Source organism: Odocoileus virginianus, chromosome 8 (genome assembly GCF_023699985.2).
Source record: "Odocoileus virginianus isolate 20LAN1187 ecotype Illinois chromosome 8, Ovbor_1.2, whole genome shotgun sequence".
NCBI classification, from domain to species: domain Eukaryota; kingdom Metazoa; phylum Chordata; class Mammalia; order Artiodactyla; family Cervidae; genus Odocoileus; species Odocoileus virginianus.
Genome location: NC_069681.1, coordinates 31282104 through 31301164, shown reverse-complemented (window position 1 = coordinate 31301164; position 19061 = coordinate 31282104). Strand labels below are relative to the sequence as shown.

General features: G+C 43.6%; 1 protein-coding gene across 1 annotated transcript in view; it reads right to left on the bottom strand.

Moving 5' to 3' along the window:
- Window positions 1–2196, bottom strand: part of SLC10A2 (solute carrier family 10 member 2) — a 50514-nt gene extending 48318 nt beyond the window's left edge. The window contains exon 1 of the mRNA XM_070471118.1: window positions 1820–2196. Coding sequence (XP_070327219.1) covers window positions 1820–2196 — 377 coding nt within the window. The remainder of the gene's footprint in view (window positions 1–1819) is intronic.
- Between the last annotated feature and the right edge of the window lie 16865 nt (window positions 2197–19061).

Sequence of the window (19061 nt, the reverse complement as noted above, 5' to 3'; positions counted from 1 at the left end):
TAGCACTGGGTGGTTATTGGTGTTGTTCACAAGACAAGGGAATCAGTGGAATGCACACTATCCAGGAAGAAAATGAACAATTTTCAACACCACAGTCCTATAAGAAGACTTCTTCTGACTTGCTGAAGGATTCATCTACTCTGATTCAGCTGGGGATTTTCCACTGTGATTTCAAATTCTACTTCTGGCTCTCTTATTTCTTAATATTTTTATTTCTTACAGGAACTGTTATGCAAGGGAAGCAAGATTATATAATCATCTCCTGTTTCCAGAGAAATAAAATTTCCTTTTAGCCACAGGAAAGTGTGAGTTAGAACCTTTAGATAAGGTTTTTTTTACTGTTTCAGCCCCCAGAAGGGAATCTACCCCCAAAGCTGATCAACTCAGCACTAGATACACTTTTCTGTCTACAGATGATCACACGTGTGGCCTTACATGGTGATACAGGTTCTTTCATTTCGTTGAAAAATTGCATTACATAATATGACATAAAAGCTGTTTGGTGGCAAAGTCCTGTCTTCAATTCACTTCACCCACCTCATTTTGCTTGTAGATTCCCACCTCTGTGCCTCCATCCGGGTCAAACTAAGCTGAAATGTAAGGAGGCCTTATTGCTATATGGCGGTTCACAGATTAACTAAACCTGAACAACACTTGACATCCTTTGCTCCTCACAGGACTTTCATTAGGGGGAAAAAAAAATCTGTTACAGGGAAGAGATGGTACTTCCTTATGTGAGGGAGATGTAAGGTGAAGATACATGGTTGGTGTGGGTTTTCTAAAGCTTCTGGAGAAATCGGCATCAGCAGAGTGAGGTGGTGGGCTCCCGCGTGTCCACTAGGTGCTGAGTTAATCCGGAATCCAGTTTGACAGTTTGTGGTGGTTACATTTCCACACTGTGAGCGTCTCTCTTCTGAGTGTTGTTGCTGAGGTGGTGAACAGAGTTGCCTACTGTTCAGTATTTAATAAGCACACATTATACTGATACCGGCTGGTTTGCAGAAATGCACACCTTTCACCAGAAATGAGGAATGGTGAGGGAAGGAAAATCATATTTGTCTACTCAACTTGTAGCATTAAAATTCTTGGTCCCCTCCCATTAATGCTTCACCTTATTCCGATTAGTTTTTTTTATTTTTTCCCCCAGTGCTAGTTCAGATTAGCATAGGATAAAATGGACAAACACTGTAATTAAGATTACTCTGGGAAGCAGAGAAAACATCCTCTGTTTATTTTATAGGAAGGTAAGCATAATTTTTTAAAAAACTGCTGTAGTCTTTTTTTAAAATTTAAATTCAATAAATTAATAATAGAAGTGAAGCAAATGTACATTTTAAAAAATTTTATTTTAGGTTTTATACCAAGAGAAAGCTTGTCCAAAAAAACTGGCTGTATGTGGTTGTGATCTCATCCTAGCATCTAATGTTTAGATTTGATTTCATGTTTACATTCAGGACTCCTCATCACCTCAAAGAAAGTTTTTTTTTTCCCTGATGCCAAGGAAAACTGTCTCAGGTGTAGCTTCTGGGTTGGAAAGAATTTATTTTTTGGAAAAACTTTGACTCTTTTCCCAAAGAGAAACAGCAATTATCCAGCTCCTCGTTAACTGAGTTAGATTCAAAAACCCAAACACAGAATAGAACCCTTAGATTCACACAGCACGGCAGCCGTGCAGGAAGGTGAGGAAAGGCATCTCGTCTCTTGTCTCAGCTGGACCCCAGATCCATGGCAGAGCAGATGGGCATTCACGATGCCACAGGCTACTGAGAAGGTTAATTCAATGCCATTAATGCGGTATTGTGAGGTTTACAGATCTTACCTCAGGTCCATGTCGCCATCCACCCAATAGGCCAAGATGTTGGAGGAAGTCCCTCCCGGACAGCATCCCATGATGAGGACCACTACAGCTTGGATGGGGATGATGTCAAAGGCCACGGAGAGGATGAATCCTGTGAGGGGCATGATCCCGAACTGACAGAGGAAGCCGATGCAGATGCCCCATGGCCGCTTTATGTGCCCTAGGAATTTCTTGAGTTCCACGTTGCATCCCATGGAGAACATCACCAGAGCCAACAGGATGGTCAGGACGGCGCTCAGGACCGCACTTAGAACGGCGTTGAAGTTGCTTTCTGGTACCAGACAGGACGTGCCATTGCAAACTGTTGCATTGGCCAAACAGACCATTGAGTTATCCATTGCTGGCTGTTCTGCTCAAACGCTCACTGAAGTCCACAGCAGTTCCAGTCCACTGCTCCTACTAGACAACACCGTCTGCTCCAACCGCATCCAACTTTTAAACCCTTTTCAAACATGTGTCACCTGGTGTCTCCTTCCAAAGCCACCTCAGAAAGGCAATAAAAAACAATAAATGCTAGAATGTCAGTTTCGAGAGGTAACCTTACAACACAGCACAAATTATGAATCATAAAAGCCCTGCCAAATTATTGGCCCAGACAGAGAATTCTAATTAATCATTTATTAGCATGATAACGAACTGTGCATTATAAAAAGAGCCATGTTAATGTTTAATGCTGGGAAGCTTTGTTAAATAATCTTAGTTAAGTGACACTTAAAATCAGCTCGGACTATTACAGAACATTGTAGGGGCATGTCTCATCTCTGTGCAATATGGGAGCACTGGGTCCTGAGAAGTCCAGTGCCTTGTGACAAATCAAACTACTGATCAGTATCAGACTTTGAGCTAGAACCCAGACCACCAAGCTCCTTAACGAATAGTTTTCCTTCCACATTGATGTGTCTGTGTGTATTGGTCTATAGTGCTCATGGAAGGAATATTTAAGTTTGAGAAACTTGTAGGGCCTTTATGCACACCTATGGGAGAGTAACACAGAGAAGGGTAGGATGTTTTCTGTGTTTTCTGGTGGGAAGGCTGGCCAGGAGAGCCCCATCAGTTATCTACACATAATTATGTGTGCCTCACCATGGTAACAAAGGGCTTCATGGCCAGAGAGATAATACAATGAGCTGGAGGGATGAACCTCAGAGGAGTAGGTCAAAGTGATGGGTGTCAGGAACTGGAATTAAAACTTTTTTGGGGGGATAGGGATCTGAGGTCCTGAAGCAGAATGCTGTCCTTAGGGTACATGGAAGGTTAAAAAAGAAGGAAGAGCAGAAATTCTTCCTGTTCTCAAAGCTTTACAACCCAATTGTTGGGTCAGGGTGCATCCCAAGAATAAAATTGAATGTTTTGATTGTGATTTGCAATTTATAACACAAACTTTAGTTTATTATTCAGTTTAAAACCTTAAGTAGGATTAGCACCCCCATTTTACAGATGAGGACTGAGGGTCTAGGAAATGTGGTGCTTTATTCAAGGTTGGAAGTGTAAGGTGAAAGTGTTAGTCACTCAGTTGTGTCCAACTCTTTGTGACCCCATGGACTGTAGCCCACCAGGCTCCTCTGTTCGTGGGATTCTCCAGGCAAGAATACTGGAGTGGGTTGCTATTCCCTTCGCCAGGGGATCTTCCCAACCTAGGGACTGAACCCAGGTCTCCTGCTTTGCAGGCAGCTTCTTTACTGTCTGAGTCCAGCAGATATTAACTGGAAATGCTGAAACTCAGTTTAGCCTGAGGGAGACTAAGAGAAATACCTTTAAAAAGGGTTTCTCTGAACTTCGTGGACTCAGGAATCCCAGAGGGTCTTGTTAAAATGTAGAGTCTGAGCCTGGAAGTCTGGGATGGGCCCTAGGCGTCTGCATTTCTGACAAGCTCCCAGTTCAGGATGACTTTGCCGATCCAGGCATCACGCTGGTCTCAATACCCACATTAGGGTGTCACCAACTGCACCCAAACTGGTGAAAATCACATTTACTGGTCACTTTCGTACTGAAGAACTTACTGCAAACAGTGTTTACAGAGCAACTCGGTGTGGGAAATCAAACTTTGTCATAACTTGGGTGAATGGGAGCTGTGGGCAGTAAGGGTGGGGGTGGTGGGCGATGGGGGTGCCGGCCACTAAGCCAGCTATAGAGTCAACTGAGTCAGAAGTCCCAGCTGCTGGGGTCCCTGACCATGACACTTCCATTTGGGGCTGAGCTGTTGGGAAAACCCTGAGCCATGTCCTCAAAGGGTGACAGGGACTCAGGGTCCCTGCTGGTCCCAGGAGCCTGCCCCAGGGTTGTATTCCCTGGGTGTCTGGGTCCATGACTGCCTACCCTGCATGGGTGGGTCCATTCCTGCCTTCCCCACATGGGTGGGCTTATGGGCTTTGCCTGCCAGTTCCTAGGAGGCCCTCTGTCTCTGCCATCCTCCTTCCCCTTCCCGAAGCTAAAAGATTCAGTTCAGTTCAGTCACTCCGTAGTATCTGACTCTTTGCAACCCCATGAACCGCAACACGCCAGGCCTCCCTGTCCATCACCAACTCCCGGAGAACACCCAAACTCATGTCCATTGAGTCGGTGATGCCATCCAACCATCTCATCTTCTGTCATCCCCTTCTCCTCCTGCCTTCAATCTTTCCCAACATCAGGGTCTTTTCAAATGAGTCAGCTCTTTGTATCAGGTGGCCAAAATATTGGAGTCTCAGCTTCAGCATCAGTCCTTCCAATGAACACCCAGGACTGATCTCCTTTAGGATGGACTGTTTGGATCTCCTTGCAGTCCAAGGGACTCTGAAGAGTCTTCTCCAACACCACAGTTCAAAAGCACCAATTCTTCTGCGCTCAGCTTTCTTTATAGTCCAACTCTCACATCCATATATGACCACTGGGAAAACCATAGCCTTGACTAGACTAGCTAAAAGATTAGAGCTAGCTCATTCCCATCTGGGGTCCCCGCTCCTGATCCTGGGAGTGGAATGACACGCCCTGCCCTGCTGGCTGGCTCCGAGCATCTGAGCATCTTCTGACCTCTGACCCTTTCTGGTTCACTCTGACCTCTGACCCCTTCTGGCTCACTGCCAGCCAGCCAAGCACAGATGACAGGAATGTGCCCTCTGCTGCTACACCTTGGCACTGCTCTGCGAGCTCTTCCCCGCCCTCCCACCCTGCCAGGCCAAGCCAGGGGAGGGAAGGGGCCGCCCGGTGCAGAGATGTAGAATCGTGAACTTGACACACTCCTACCCAAGGTCGATGATCAGCTTTCCAAGCAGCTGCCCTGCTCTGACCTCCAGCATTGCCAGGGAGAGTCTGAGAGCTAGCCCAGGACCTGCGGGCACACAGCATCTCCTACTCCTCCGAGTCTGGTCTGGAAAGGGGAAGCAGGGTCCTGTGGCTTGTGTGGAAGCACTAGGACTTTTCCCAGGATGGGCTACGTGTTCTGGCCGTGCCTGGAGTTGCCAGGTGCAAGCCTCCCAGCCCTTGGTCCAAGGGAGAGACCAGTGAAGGGAGAGAAAACCCGGATGGGGAACAAAAGCTCTTCTCATATTTCAGACGACTTGCTAAGGAGGTTTGAGGCTCCCAGGGGCTGAATGCTTTGCATATAGACAACTTGCAAATGAGCAGTCTGTTTGACTAGACTGGAGTGCTACAGTTCTGGTTTAAAAAAAAATGTGCCAATGCATTTCTAATTTTCACATTGTTTTTACATAAATTTGCACATTAGGCTCTGGAGGCCTTCTATTCAAGTATGGGAGTGATTCACAATTAATTAATACCCTTAACTCAGCTGCATTCAAATTCAGGCAGCAGACCAGGATGAAGAGGAAAGATCTAAATATGAAAAAAAAAAATCATTTACTTTAATCACCACACAGAATCAGGGAACAGATGCACACCTGAGTGAGCCGTTGGGAGGCTGGGGCTTGATTTCCACTGTCATCTTTCTCAGTCTTTTCTGCTCGGCTTCTTCATGCCCGGGGCTCAGATACGAGGCATCCTTCAAGAAGCCAGTAGCGGGTTTCTGTTCCTGGCCTCCTGAGTGGAGAAATGGAGGATCGTGGGGCAATTCAATGGCTCAGGCTTCCGTCTGGTTCCGGTGTAGATGCATGGTTTTGGAGAAATGAGAGTTTAATAGCTTTGCAAGGTGTTTGGGGGCTTCCCAGGTGGCACTAGTGGTAAAGAACCCGCCTGCCAATGCAGGAGATGTAAGAGACGTGGGTTCAATCCCTGGGTTGGGAAGATTCCCTGGAGGAGGGCATGGCAACCTACTCTAGTATTCTTGCCTGGAGAATCCCACGGACAGAGGAGCCTGGTGGCTACAGTCCATAGGGTCACTGAGACATGACTGAAGTGACTTAGCGCACGCGCACACACACACACACACACACGTACACACATGCAAGGTGTTTGCTCTGAAGTTCATATGATGAGAAGTGAGCTTTCTATTTCCTATTGTGCTCCATCAGGAATGGCTCTGTTCAGAGCAACAGTCTTGGGGACTTAAGAGAGTCTGCACAGTTCTCTCTGAAACAACTTTCCTCTCTCCTTTCTTCTGTCCTTTCCTATGGATTGAGCTTTTATGGAGCCTGAAAATCCCACGATTAGAATTATTCTTTGGACTCTCCAACGACCCTCTTTGAGACAAAAATACCCTGGGGAGAATAGCCCCAGGAACAGCTAGCTGTCCATGCATCTGAGAGGCAGTAAAGGAAAAAAGAGAGCAAAGTATTGGTAAGAAGAAAGTATTTAGTATGAAGGGTTTAGAACTTACTGAATGTGAAAAGCACTGGACTTGGACTCAGAAGATCTGAAGTCTAGGTGTCCTTTGGTTGAAGATACTGGCCAACTGTTAAGGCTTTTGTGAATGAATATGAAGCCATATTTAAAGTCTGAAGGATGGTGTAACCACTTACAAGAATGATTCAAGCTAAACATACACGTGGCCTATGACCCAGTCATTCAAGTCCTGGGTAAAGACCTAACAAATCCAACAATTGAGCTCCTTGATGAGCTAGAAAGTCCTTGGTAGCACCATTCATAATAGATCCAACCTGGAACCTATCCAAAGGTCCACCAGGGGGGGAATGGGTACATTAATCATGGTCTATCCACACAATGTAATTTTGTGCCTTAATTAGGATGAATGATCCGCCACAGCAAGGCTAATGTTGAGGAAAAGAGGCCAGACACAAAAGAGCACACACAAAAACAAGCAACACTGACCTAAGGGGTCAGAGGTCGAGACGGGACTACCCTTGGCTGTGGGTGGCGGGAGACTGCAGGCGTGAGCAGTTTGCTGTTCTTTAACAGAAAGTTAGAAGTGGCGACACTTCTAGGTGACCTTATTCACGAAGCAGAAATAGAGACACAGACAGAGGTAGAGAACAACATGAATCCCAAGGGGGAAATCAGGGGAGGGATGGAATGACTGGGAGTCTGGGACTGACACATTCACACCGTTGATACTGTGGATGAAACAGAAAACTAATGAGAACCTACTGCGCGGAGAACTGCAGTCAGTGCCTGCGGTGACCTAGACGGGGAGGAAATCCGGAAAGAGGGGGTATGTGTACACCTACGGCTGAGTCATCTTGGTGTACAGTATAAGCTAACATGACGTTGTAAAGCAACTGTCCTCCAATAGAAGTTGATTAAAAAAATAATAACACTTATGTGGTGGCAGGAACAGACTGGGGGGAAGATATATGTCCTGGCCCAGAGAAGGCAACTGACGGGAGATAAGACCAGACCTGAGATGATTTCATGGGAGAAAAAAGCAGGGGGCAGACATAGGGGATTTGGGGAGCATCAGGATGTAGGGAGGTAGGGAGATGGATATTTCACTTTTACCTTTTGACAAGGGTTGGTTTGGTTTACCATCCTATGGTTGCTAACTAACTACGGCTTAGTAATTTTGTATTGATCAGTTAAGCATTCTCTAAATGTCTAAAAATATTAATCTCTGTGAGTCTTTAATAAAGTACACTTGGGTTAATCAATTTTAGATAAATCTCCAAGCAAACCCTTTTTACAGAAGGCAATGCTTATGTCCTCTTTGCTTCCTCAGTGATTCATAATATTATTTAAATTTAATTTTATTGAAGTAGAGTTGATTTACAATGTTGGGTATATACACTACAGTGATTCACTTACTGTGAATCATATATTCATTTGCATGTTCTTTTTTCCCTTATAGGCTTTTACAAGATATTGAATATAGTTGATATTGAATATAGTTCTCTGTGCTATAGAGTAAGGCCTTGTTGGTTATCTAGTTTATACATGGTGGTGTGTATCTGCTAATCCCAAACTCCTAATTTATCCCTCCCCACACCTTTTCCCTTTGGTAGCCCTAGTTTGTTTTCTGGGTCATGCCATCTCTTATTAGGACGAGTGAGTGAGTGAAGTCGCTCAGCTGTGTCCAACTCTTTGCAACCCCGTAGACTGTAGTTTGCCAGGCTCCTTCATTCATGGAATTTTCCAGGCAAGGATACTGGAGTGGGTCATCATTTCCTGACCGTCACTATTTCTTGGGTATGCTCTTTAGTTTTGTGGTTTAAGATCATTTGTATACAAACACATCTAATTACAAATCAGTTGCAACTCACTGACTTCAAAGTGGTACTAAATTTGAAAATGGGCACTATCTTTAGAAAAAATTGAATTTGAGTTCTAACATGAGACAGATTCTCTTTGGATCTTCAAGCATGTACTCATATCATCAAGAGCTGGCTGAGATACAGATGCATAATCTCAAAGAGTGGTCTCATAATCTCAGCTCCTCAATCATTCATTCTCCATAAATTTTTACACCCTCAATAGATTACAGTTGGCTTCTTAGAGAGGGTCACCAGGGTCTTAGATTATTTATCATCTGTCAGGTTCGGAAGAGTAAGATTGTGACATTGTTAACATAGAAAAACAGTCTATCTCCTTGTGAGGAAGGTATTATCATCTCTAATTTACAGATGGAGTGACTGAGGCTCAGAGGAATTGAACCATTTCACTTAGGCAGATGTAGAAGACCTGGTATACCAGCTCCTTTATAGAAAACAAGTTTCCCTCAGAGCCTCAGGTCGATGTGGGCATCAGGTCTGTTGGATCAGGCAGATGCCAAGGGACTCATTTCACACTGTCTCTCCAATTTCCCACTGGCAGTGAGAAGCGAGGCTGTGTACACCCTTATGCTTATTCCGTGCGTAGACCTCCGCCCCCCGCCCCCGCAAGCATGTGCACACACAGACTACTTCCCCTGGCAAGATCCTCCAGGCTTGGTGGCCAAGGAAATACCTGTGACTTTGATAGCTCTATGCCAGAAAACCTACTCCCATCGGACTCCAGGTGCACTGTGCACCTGCTCAATAACACCTCTGCTATTGACCCTGACCTGGCTCACCTAGCAGGAAGTGTCTCAGAAACTGAGCTCCTCCCACCGTACACCTGAAGTCTTATTCCTAGAGCCAGCATCTCAGCCATATCACCTACGTGTTCATACCAATGCTCCCCTCGTCCTGAAGGCTTCTCAAGACCCTTCACGAGGCGTCGTCACTTCGCCGAGGATGGTCGCACATCCTGCGGCATCTTCTCGCCTCGCTACCGCCCCTCTCCGGCCGGCAGCGCAATATCACCTGAGCTACAGGCTACCTCCAGCTATCCGTCCTTTTCCCGCCGTCATCTGCTCTCCACCAAGCAGTCTTAACGATCAAACAGCTAAAACTAAACTCACCGGATTATGCCAGTCTCTGCTCAACTTCGCCATAGAGGTTCCCGTTACACACAGAATAAAACCCAGACTGTTGTGTTCTAAAGGGTTCTGCATAGCCTGGCCCTGTCTTTTCAGTCTGAATCTCTGCCATGGTCTTGTGCCAGCCACTCTGGTCTTCTTGATGTTCCTGGAGACAGGAGCGCTTCACGTCTCCTTCGGGATTTTGGGCTGGCTGTTGCTTTGCCCAGAACAATTTCCGTTTGCTTTCAGGACTGTTCATCCCCTCACTTCATTTAAGTCTTCTTCACATGGCATCCTTTAGAGAAGCCTCTTCTGATGACTTTGTTTAAAAAATACTCTGTCCATCTTTAAGCCCAATACTTTACTTGTCCTTTTTTTAAGGTATTGGAACTGTATTTGTTTATCTACTTATTTATTTCTGGCTGCACTGGGTCTTTGCTGCGTCTCTCTAGTTGGGGAGTGTGAGCTCCGGAGTGTGTAGTCTTGGGAGCCACAGCACATGGACCAGCTGCTCCGTGGCATGTGGGATCTTAGCTTACAGTTCCATGAACATGGATTTAACTTCCCTGTGTTGGAAGGTGGGTTCTTAACCACTGGACTGCCAGGGAAGTCCCCGGCTTGTTCTTTAAAGCCCTTAACTGCTAGTGGGAATCCACCGCATATCTACTTGTTCACTTCTTTTATTGTCAGTTTCCACCCATCTTAGTTTGTTCCTGCTGCCATAGCAAAGTACCACAAACTGGTACTCAGAGTTCTAGAGGGTAGAAGTCCAAGATCAAGCTGTTTGGCAGGACTGGTTCCTCCTGAGGGAGATTGTTCCATGGCTTATCCTGACTTCTGGGGGCTGGATGGCAGTCTTTGGAGGTTCTTGGCTTGTAGCAGCATCACCTCAATATCTTCCTTTATCTTCGCAAGGTGTTATCTCTTGTGCAAGTCTGTGTCTATGTCCAAATTTCCTCTTTGTAGGAGCACACAATTATATTAGACTATTCCTTAAAAAACTAAAATAGAGCTACCATATGATCCAGCAATCCCACTCTTTGGCCTATATTTGGAGAAAAATCATGATTTGAAAAGATACACGCACCCCAGTGTTCATTGCAGCACTATTTATAGTAGCCAAGACATGGAAGCAACCTAAATGTCCACTGGCACAAGAATGGATAAAGAAGATAAGGTACATATATACAATGGAATGTTAGTCAGTCATAAAAAGATTGAAATAATGCTATTTGCAGTCACATGGATGGAACTGGAGTTTATCATACTAAGTAAATAAGTCAGACAGAGAAAAATAAATATTGCATCATATTGTTTATATGTGGAGTCTAAAAGCATGGTACAAATGGAGCTATTTACAAAGCAGAAATAGAGTCACAGATGTAGAAAACACACTGTGGTTACCAGAGGTTAAGTAGGGGTAAACTGGAAGATTGGGGTTGACATATACACACTACTATATATAAAACAGGTAACTAATAAGGACCTACTGTATAGCTCAGGTAACTCAACTCAGCACTCTGTAATGACCTATATGGGAATAGAATCTAAAAAAAGAGTGAATATACATATAACAGATTCACCTTGCTATGCACCTGAAATTAACACAACATTGTAGACCAACTACCCTCCGATACAAATTAATTAAAAAACCTTGAAATGAGACCTAAATTTTTTTTATTAAACTAGGATCCACCTTAATGACCTCGTCTTAAATTGATCGTCTGTAAAAACTGTGTGTCCAAATAAAGCCACTTCCTGAGGTACTGGGGATTAGGACTTCAATATGTAAATTCTTGGATGGACACAAACGAATTCCTTCTGGAGCATGACTTTCTCTTACTCATTAGTCTATATTTTGCATCAGAATTGAGTCAGGAAAGAAGTCCTTGCTAACCAAGTGCCTAAGAATATTCTCTTCTTGCAAACTTTCAACTGGACCTTTGGTTCGTTCTCTGTATCAGGCTGTGAAAACCCCTATCATGGGGGTTTCCATGATCGATGCCGATATGCAAGATTCCTCTGTCTTGATGGTATAAGTCATCCATCCTCACCTTTCCCCCCTGCCTCGCCCATCAGTGTTGCTAAGTGAGTGGCATTTACTGTTCTTGCTCAGCAACTCTCCCCCACCGCCCTTCTTGATCCCAGATTTATTACCAGTCCCAGCCTCGTGTGTCCTTGAGCATGGTTTCACTTTGACTTCCAATAGCTCCCTGTAAATGCCTGGATTCCCATTGTCTTTCCTGGCCTTCAAGAAACTGGTCCTGTCTACAGGACAGGGGTCTACAGCCAGACCCCTTACCCATGAGTGATGCCCTGGATGTGGCTTTGTGGCTGGCTGGACCTCAGAGGGGGTCAAGCACCAAGTCGTTACACACCAATTATATGTCAATCATGTCAGGAGCTTCATGTACAATAGCACTTTGAGAAACAAAGTTCAAGGTACCAATCTTTCTGATAAAACACATACCTTCCAAAACTAGAACAGTGACATCCTGGCAACAGACCTCTCCGAGTGGCAGGCTCGGCGAATGAAGCAGATGATGCAACCCTAGAAGGGTTCCCGGGTGACTCAGTGGTAAAAAGTCCGCCTGCCAGGCAGGAAACCTGGCTTCAGTCTCTGGGTCGGGAAGATCCCCTGGAGAAGGAAATGGCAACCCACTCCAGTATTCTTGCCTGGGAATTCCCGTGGACGGAGGAGTCGGGCGGGCTGCAGTCCATGGGGTGGCAGAGAGTCAGACAGGACTGAGCGACTGAGCACAGTGGAGCATGCGCTTTGGCCGTGTCTTATTTCTCAGGTTTCCTCCCTTGGTTTCCCTTTTGAGCAGTAGAGCTGCCCCGTCTCTTTACCATCTTCATCTACTCTGCGGCTGCTGCTGAGTCGCATCAGCCGTGTCCGACTCTGTGCGGCCCCATAGACGGCAGCCCACCAGGCTCCCCCGTCCCTGGGATTCTCCAGGCAGGAACATTGGAGTGGGCTGCCATTTCCTTCTCCAAAGCAGGAAAGTGAAAAGTGAAAGTGAAGTCGCTCAGTCGTGTCCGACTCTTAGCGACTCCATGGACCGCAGCCCACCAGGCTCCTCCATCCATGGGATTTGCCAGGCGAGAGTACTGGAGTGGGGTACCACTGCCTTCTCATGTACTCTAGCTCCTGTCAAACTTCTATATCGAGGGGAAAAAAGACAAAAAACCCAGACAGACAGAAATCTTTCCTTGTTTTCCTTTGTACTTTCAGACATGTTAGATTTTTTGGATACTTGACTAAATACAAAGAGAGGAGAAAGCAAAATTAACAAAATACAGGAAAGCCTAAATGTAGGCAAATTGTCCAGGCTTTTAAGAGTTCAAGAAGGGTGTCTAGGCTGGGGAGAGGCAGTGACTGAGGTTAAGGACAAACTACCAGATATTTGAGTGATGAATGAAGGAATTTGGACTACTTCCTGCACAGGGTTTTTGATCACAGCAATGGGATTGAGGAGCCTAGATGGCTCTGAGACACTAATTAAAGTTATAAACGAAGAACGCTTGGTGACTAGGCGCCTTGTTAAGTCAGAAAGAGTCAAAGAGAAATTTAAATTTCAAGTTGCAATTTGATAAGCAGGCCTCATCCTCAATGAATCACAAGAAAACAAGCTTGGGGTAAATAGGATGAGGGTAGTCAATTTCTGTTTTGAGTACATGTTGAATATGAGCTGCTTTGGGGACACTTGGGTAGAGATAGTTCATTAGGCAGTAATTTATCTTTTAAATTTAACTTGATAATTTTTACCACTGATAAATATTTATTATAAATTAATGCAATTAATGCAAATAGGTTCAAAGAAGAAAGTAAGAAAAATGTTCAAATACTAGCCTCCAGAAAATATTAAGTGAGCGTCAGGTCAGATATGTCCCTATGCAGATACATTGAGGGAAGGATAATGTCTTTCTCTTGGCATAGAGAGAGATAAACCTATAAAAATGAGATCATGTACGCATGTCCTTGTAAAAGTAAGATGAATTCAAAATATTTCATATGAGTTTATCAGAAAAATAGAAAATGAAGGATTTCAGATAACTACTGAGACAGTCTTACGGAAAGCATGGGCTTCTCCAGCGGCTCAGTGATAAAGAATCTGCCTGCAATGCAGGAGCCACAGGAGACCTAGGTTTGACCCCTGGATGGGGAAGGTCCCCTGGAGGAGGGCATGGCAACCCACTCTGGTATTTTCGCCTGGAGAATCCCCATGGACAGAGGAACCTGGCGGGGCAATAGTTCATAGGGTTGCAGAGTCAGATATGACTGAAGTGAGTTCACACACCCACACACACATATTATGGAAAGAAAGCATAAGATATTGTTGACTGCATTTAAAAATGCACCATGAATTTTATGCAATTTTGACTCCATAGCATAAAAGGTGGCAAAAATTAGCATTTTCACATTGCTTCTCTGCCTTCCAACTTTTGACTGTATTAATTAATATATATTTGAGTACCTACTATGAGCCAGCAACTGTTTTAGGTGTTTGGTATACACCCAGGGAATAAAATGGGCAGATTCTTGTCTTTGTGAAACTTGTAGTGTGGTCAGAGGGAGATGGAAGATAAATAATGAAAGTAAACATATTGATAATTTAATAAATTAAGTAGAAAAACAAATGGTAAGGAGAAGGCATGCCAGGTATGGTGTTGAGAGAAAGTTATACCCACAATTCATTTTGAAGGCAAGATCCTAGATGAAATCTCTCAGCCTTGCCTGGCAGTTATCGGACCAGAGAGGAGGCCAGCAGGGCTGGACTGGAGAGAAGAAGGAGGAGAGGAACAGAAGAGGACAGACATTTGCAGGATGGAAGGGCCCTGCAAGCCACTGTGAGGACATTAGGTTGCACATCAGTTGGGAACCATGATGAGTCATAATGTTCTTTTTCTCATTTCACTCATTATAATATTTACATCTTGCTTTATAACTATGTTTCATGGATTTCATATATATGAACAGATAACTTCTTTATCTATTCATCCATTGAAGGGGTAATACATGGATATTACATGTTGACATTCTTAGCTTTGGGTTATCTATCCAATCTACTTGTTTTCAGATTTCTTATTTCTTTTTCTTTCTTTTTTATTGATGAAGAGTGCTGGACTTCATTGTTTTTTTGAGATAGAATGTCACATTTTGAAGTCTTCTCTAGACATCATTTTTTCCATTGCAGTATGGGTCACATTTTCCTGTTTCTTTGCATGCCTAGGTTTTATCCTCTCAAGTGTGTACTGGATATTGTGCATTATTTGTTGCAGAGAACTTAATTATAGAATCTTCCTCTGAGGAGTGTTGCTTATTGATCCGGTGGACAGTTAAATTACTGACTTACTACACTGAACTTGTATCGGCTTTTCATTTTATGAGTGAGACTGTTGATTTTATACTTAGTCTAGTCTGATGGCTAGATAGCTTAGTCTTGACACATATATTTTATTTTGAGACATGGCCCTTCTTTGATTTTGATGGGAAGCCCAGAGTGTTTACAAAATGCCTCTAATTGGTTGGAACACAAATCAAAAGTTGTTTCTTCAATGGTGGGCAAAAATTTGAAACCTACGCCCAGTTCTTTCAGACTCTCAGCTCTGGGTTTATGGTTTGCTCCTTGAAATCTCCCCTGCACCTCAGCTGTTCCCAAGTCAGCCAAGGATTTAGGGAAGAATCTATGTAGACTCCAATACTTTGGCCACCTCATGCGAAGAGTTGGCTCATTGGAAAAGACCCTGATGCTGGGAGGGATTGGGAGCAGGAGGTGAAGGGGATGACAGAGGATGAGATGGCTGGATGGCATCACCGACTCGATGGACATGAGTTTGAGTAAACTCCGGGAGCTGGTGATGGACAGGGAGGCCTGGCGTGCTGCGATTCATGGGGTCGCAAAGAGTCGGACACGACTGAGCGGCTGAATCGAACTGAACTGATATGCAGACTTGGGGAGATCTGCCTATGTCTTCCGTGGGATTTTCCCTTAGTTTTTAGATCCTCTGGCAATTCCAAATTCTTTTCTCAGACATCTCAAGCTTGCGTGGCTTTCTGCTCTAATTCTCCCCACACAGCACTGCATGGACTGATGGCTGCCTTCAGAAAAAAGCTTTGTCATCATAGATCTCATCCAGGTGGTTCATTTTTGTATCAAAAATCAAATATCTTTTGGTTTCTTCCTGTCTTTGGTGACTATTCATAACTTTCAAATAGTTTTTTTAATATATTTGCCAAAATTTATAATTGATATCTGTAGGAGAATGACCCTCACCACGAAACATTCTGGCAACACCAGAAACTGTAGTTTGTGATTTCATTTATTTAATATGCAAATAAGAAGCAAAACCATACTATGGCCTTTAGGGAGGCATGTTTTAGGGGGTAATTTTTTTTCTAATTTTCATTTTAGTTTCTTCTCTGATCCAAAGTTTATTTAGAATTATATATTAATATTTGCCAAATACATAGATTCTCCTAATTATTTTTTTTGGGGCCTCCTTGGTGGCTCAGTGGTAAAGGATCCTCCTGCCAATGCAGGAGACACAGGTTCAATCCCTGGGACAAAAAGATTCCCAGGAGAAGGAAATGGTAACTCACTCCAGTCTTCTTGCCTGAGAAATCCCACGGACAGAGGTGCCTGGTGGGCTACAGTCCATGGGGTCACAAAAGAGTTGGACATGACTGAGCGACTATACAGTAATAACGGTCGATTAATATCTGTGTGTGAATTTATCTCTGTCAATGAATTAGGTTTTTGAAATTAGTAATTCACATGTTAAGCTTTATTCTGAAAACAACATGCTGTTTTTCAGTCACCAAGTCGTGCTGACTCTTTGCGACCACATGGACTGTAGCCTGCCAGGCTCCTCCATCCTCCGCTTTCTTCCAGAGTTTGCTCAAATTCATGTCCAATAATGTGGCAGTTAGCTATACTGACCTTACACTTCACACTGTAGTTTATTGCTATTTACTTTCTGTTTTCACTCGTATCATGGTATTTTACTCATGCTCATGAAGCCACTAAATATTATAGGCATGGTTGTACAATGCTTACATCTTATTTTATCTTATACTTCTTAGTCGACAGAACTGGAAGTTGCTATTACATAGCTTGAGGAATATTTCATTTCATCTTTTCAAAGTACCTCTCCTCCTCAAAGATGGTCTCTTCCAGGAAGCTTAATTTCAACAAGGCAATCGACAAGAAAGAGGGGTTGGATATGGAACCTTCTCACTTTCGTTATGAGTTGATTGTTCTGTCTTCATACTATGTGATCTACCAGGAAACCTGTCTTTAAAATATGTTGATATGTATGACTGACCATAAGAAACCATAATTCTCAAGGTTCCTAAGATGGAAAATTAGAGAAGTTAAGAGGCATATCATATGCAATTCAATGCAATGGAGAGCAAACATTTTAATTTTTATGCATCAACTGTACTAAATGTTGTCACTATTGCCAACCCCTCTGGCATTTGGGACATGTTAATTGAATCTCATTTTAGAGTGATGGAAGCTGATGATACTGTATGAGAGAACCTTGTTTAAAAAACATTCTTGAGTTCTGGTAAAGCGTGTACTTTCAAAAAATCAATGGATGTCAATTCCCATAAAGCGATGTGAGGCACCACAATTTACTCACATATGAGCTTGATTTTCCTGCGGCATATCTTGTTTCCACAAACAGAAGATCTCATTGATTTGGAAGTCATCCATCAGAATGCCCTTCTCTGTTCCTGAGGACCAAATAGAAATAGCAGAGCTTCTTAGATGTGGTAATGACTCCCCCAGAATCTCTGCTGCATCATGAGGAATATTACTCTGGGATTTCAGACTGTCTGGGAAGTTGCTGCAGCCCCAATAAATGTGTAAATATTTCACAGTGATTTATTCCATCTGTTTCACTGAGGATTATCTTAACATTTGATAATTATTGAGGAGGGCATTTTGAATTTTTGTTGCATGTGTGGCAAAATAATTTCTGAGGTATGATTTTTTTGTTTGTTTCTACCATAAGAGTTCCATCTTTATTCCTAGCAGTTGGCCACTTTTGGGGTTTCGATAACTCAGGAAGTGGTAGAGGAATTGTACACTTAAGTGGGAACCAGGGTGATGGCCATCAAGAGAGAGAGAGGTGGAATAGACTGCCTGGGCTGATTTTTGTTTCTGGTTCTTGCTTTTTACATTGTTTTCTCAAAGGTGGTCTTAGGACTGCATTCGTTCCTTCTTTTGGCATGCTTTCACCTTGGGTTTGTCCTTCTGTGGGTTTTAAAAAAACAATTAATTTAACTGGAGTATATTTGTTTTACAATATTGTGATAGTTTTTGCCATACATCAACAGGAATCAGCTGTAGGTGTACATGTGCCCCCTCCCTCTGGAATCCACCTCCCCAACCCCACCCTCCCCCAGCCCCCCGACCTCTCTCCCCACCCCTAACCCTCCAGGTCATCACAGAGCACCGACTTTGGGTTCCTTACACCATACATCAAACTCCCACTGGCTATCTATTTTACATATGGTAATGTATATGTTTCAGTGCTATTCTCTCAAATCATCCCACCCTCTCCTTCTCCCACTGAGTCCAAAAGTCTGTTCTTTATGTCTGTGTCTCCTTTGCTTCCCTGTATATACCATCATTTGCTCCTTCTTTCTAGGTTCCATATTTATGTGTTAATATATGATATCTTTCTTTCTCTTTTTGACTTGCTTCACTCTGTATAATAGGCACTGGGTTCACCCACCTCATTAGAACTGACTCAAATGTGTTCCTTTTTAATAGCTGAGTAATATTCCATTGTGTATATATACCAGCTTCTTTATGTGGGTTTTTGAAGTAAGAAAGAACAACCATTAATATAGGTGCATGTAGGAATAAGGCAGAGGTGGCATACTGGGTTACTTTCGATTAAGGATTGTGAAACAGAGTATTAAAGTCATACAATATAATTTTGTGCACCCTTGTGTTTTGTGTGTATGACTAACCCAGGCCTTTTTGGAGTTGTTAGATACTCTAACAACTGCTGAAAACTAGGATTCAGAATCCTGATCATCCCTGTTTATTTATCTTAGAGAATGAACAGTCCACTCTCCTCCTCGTTCCATCCCCATCAGCAACCATCAGAATGTCAGACACACCAAAACCGCAAACAGAAAAGAAAACAAACACGCAAACACCCAGGAAACAAAGTGAAAGCTGCGGTCAGTGACTTATGTCTTACAAAATCCAGCCAGAAGGGTTGGAACTGTTTCTAATCTGAGCTTCTGGCTTGCCTGGGCTTCTGATTCTGGACCTATCTAGCCTACCTGGGCCTGGGACACCTATTGATTACTTTATTTGGTTCCTCTGTCAGCTGACCATTTAAATACCACTATGGTTATTTCCTGGTGGCTCAGTGCTAAGGAATCAATCTGTCAAGCAGGAGATGAGGGTTCGATCCCTGGGTCGTGAAGATCCCCTGCAGATGGAAATGACAACGCTCTCCAGTATT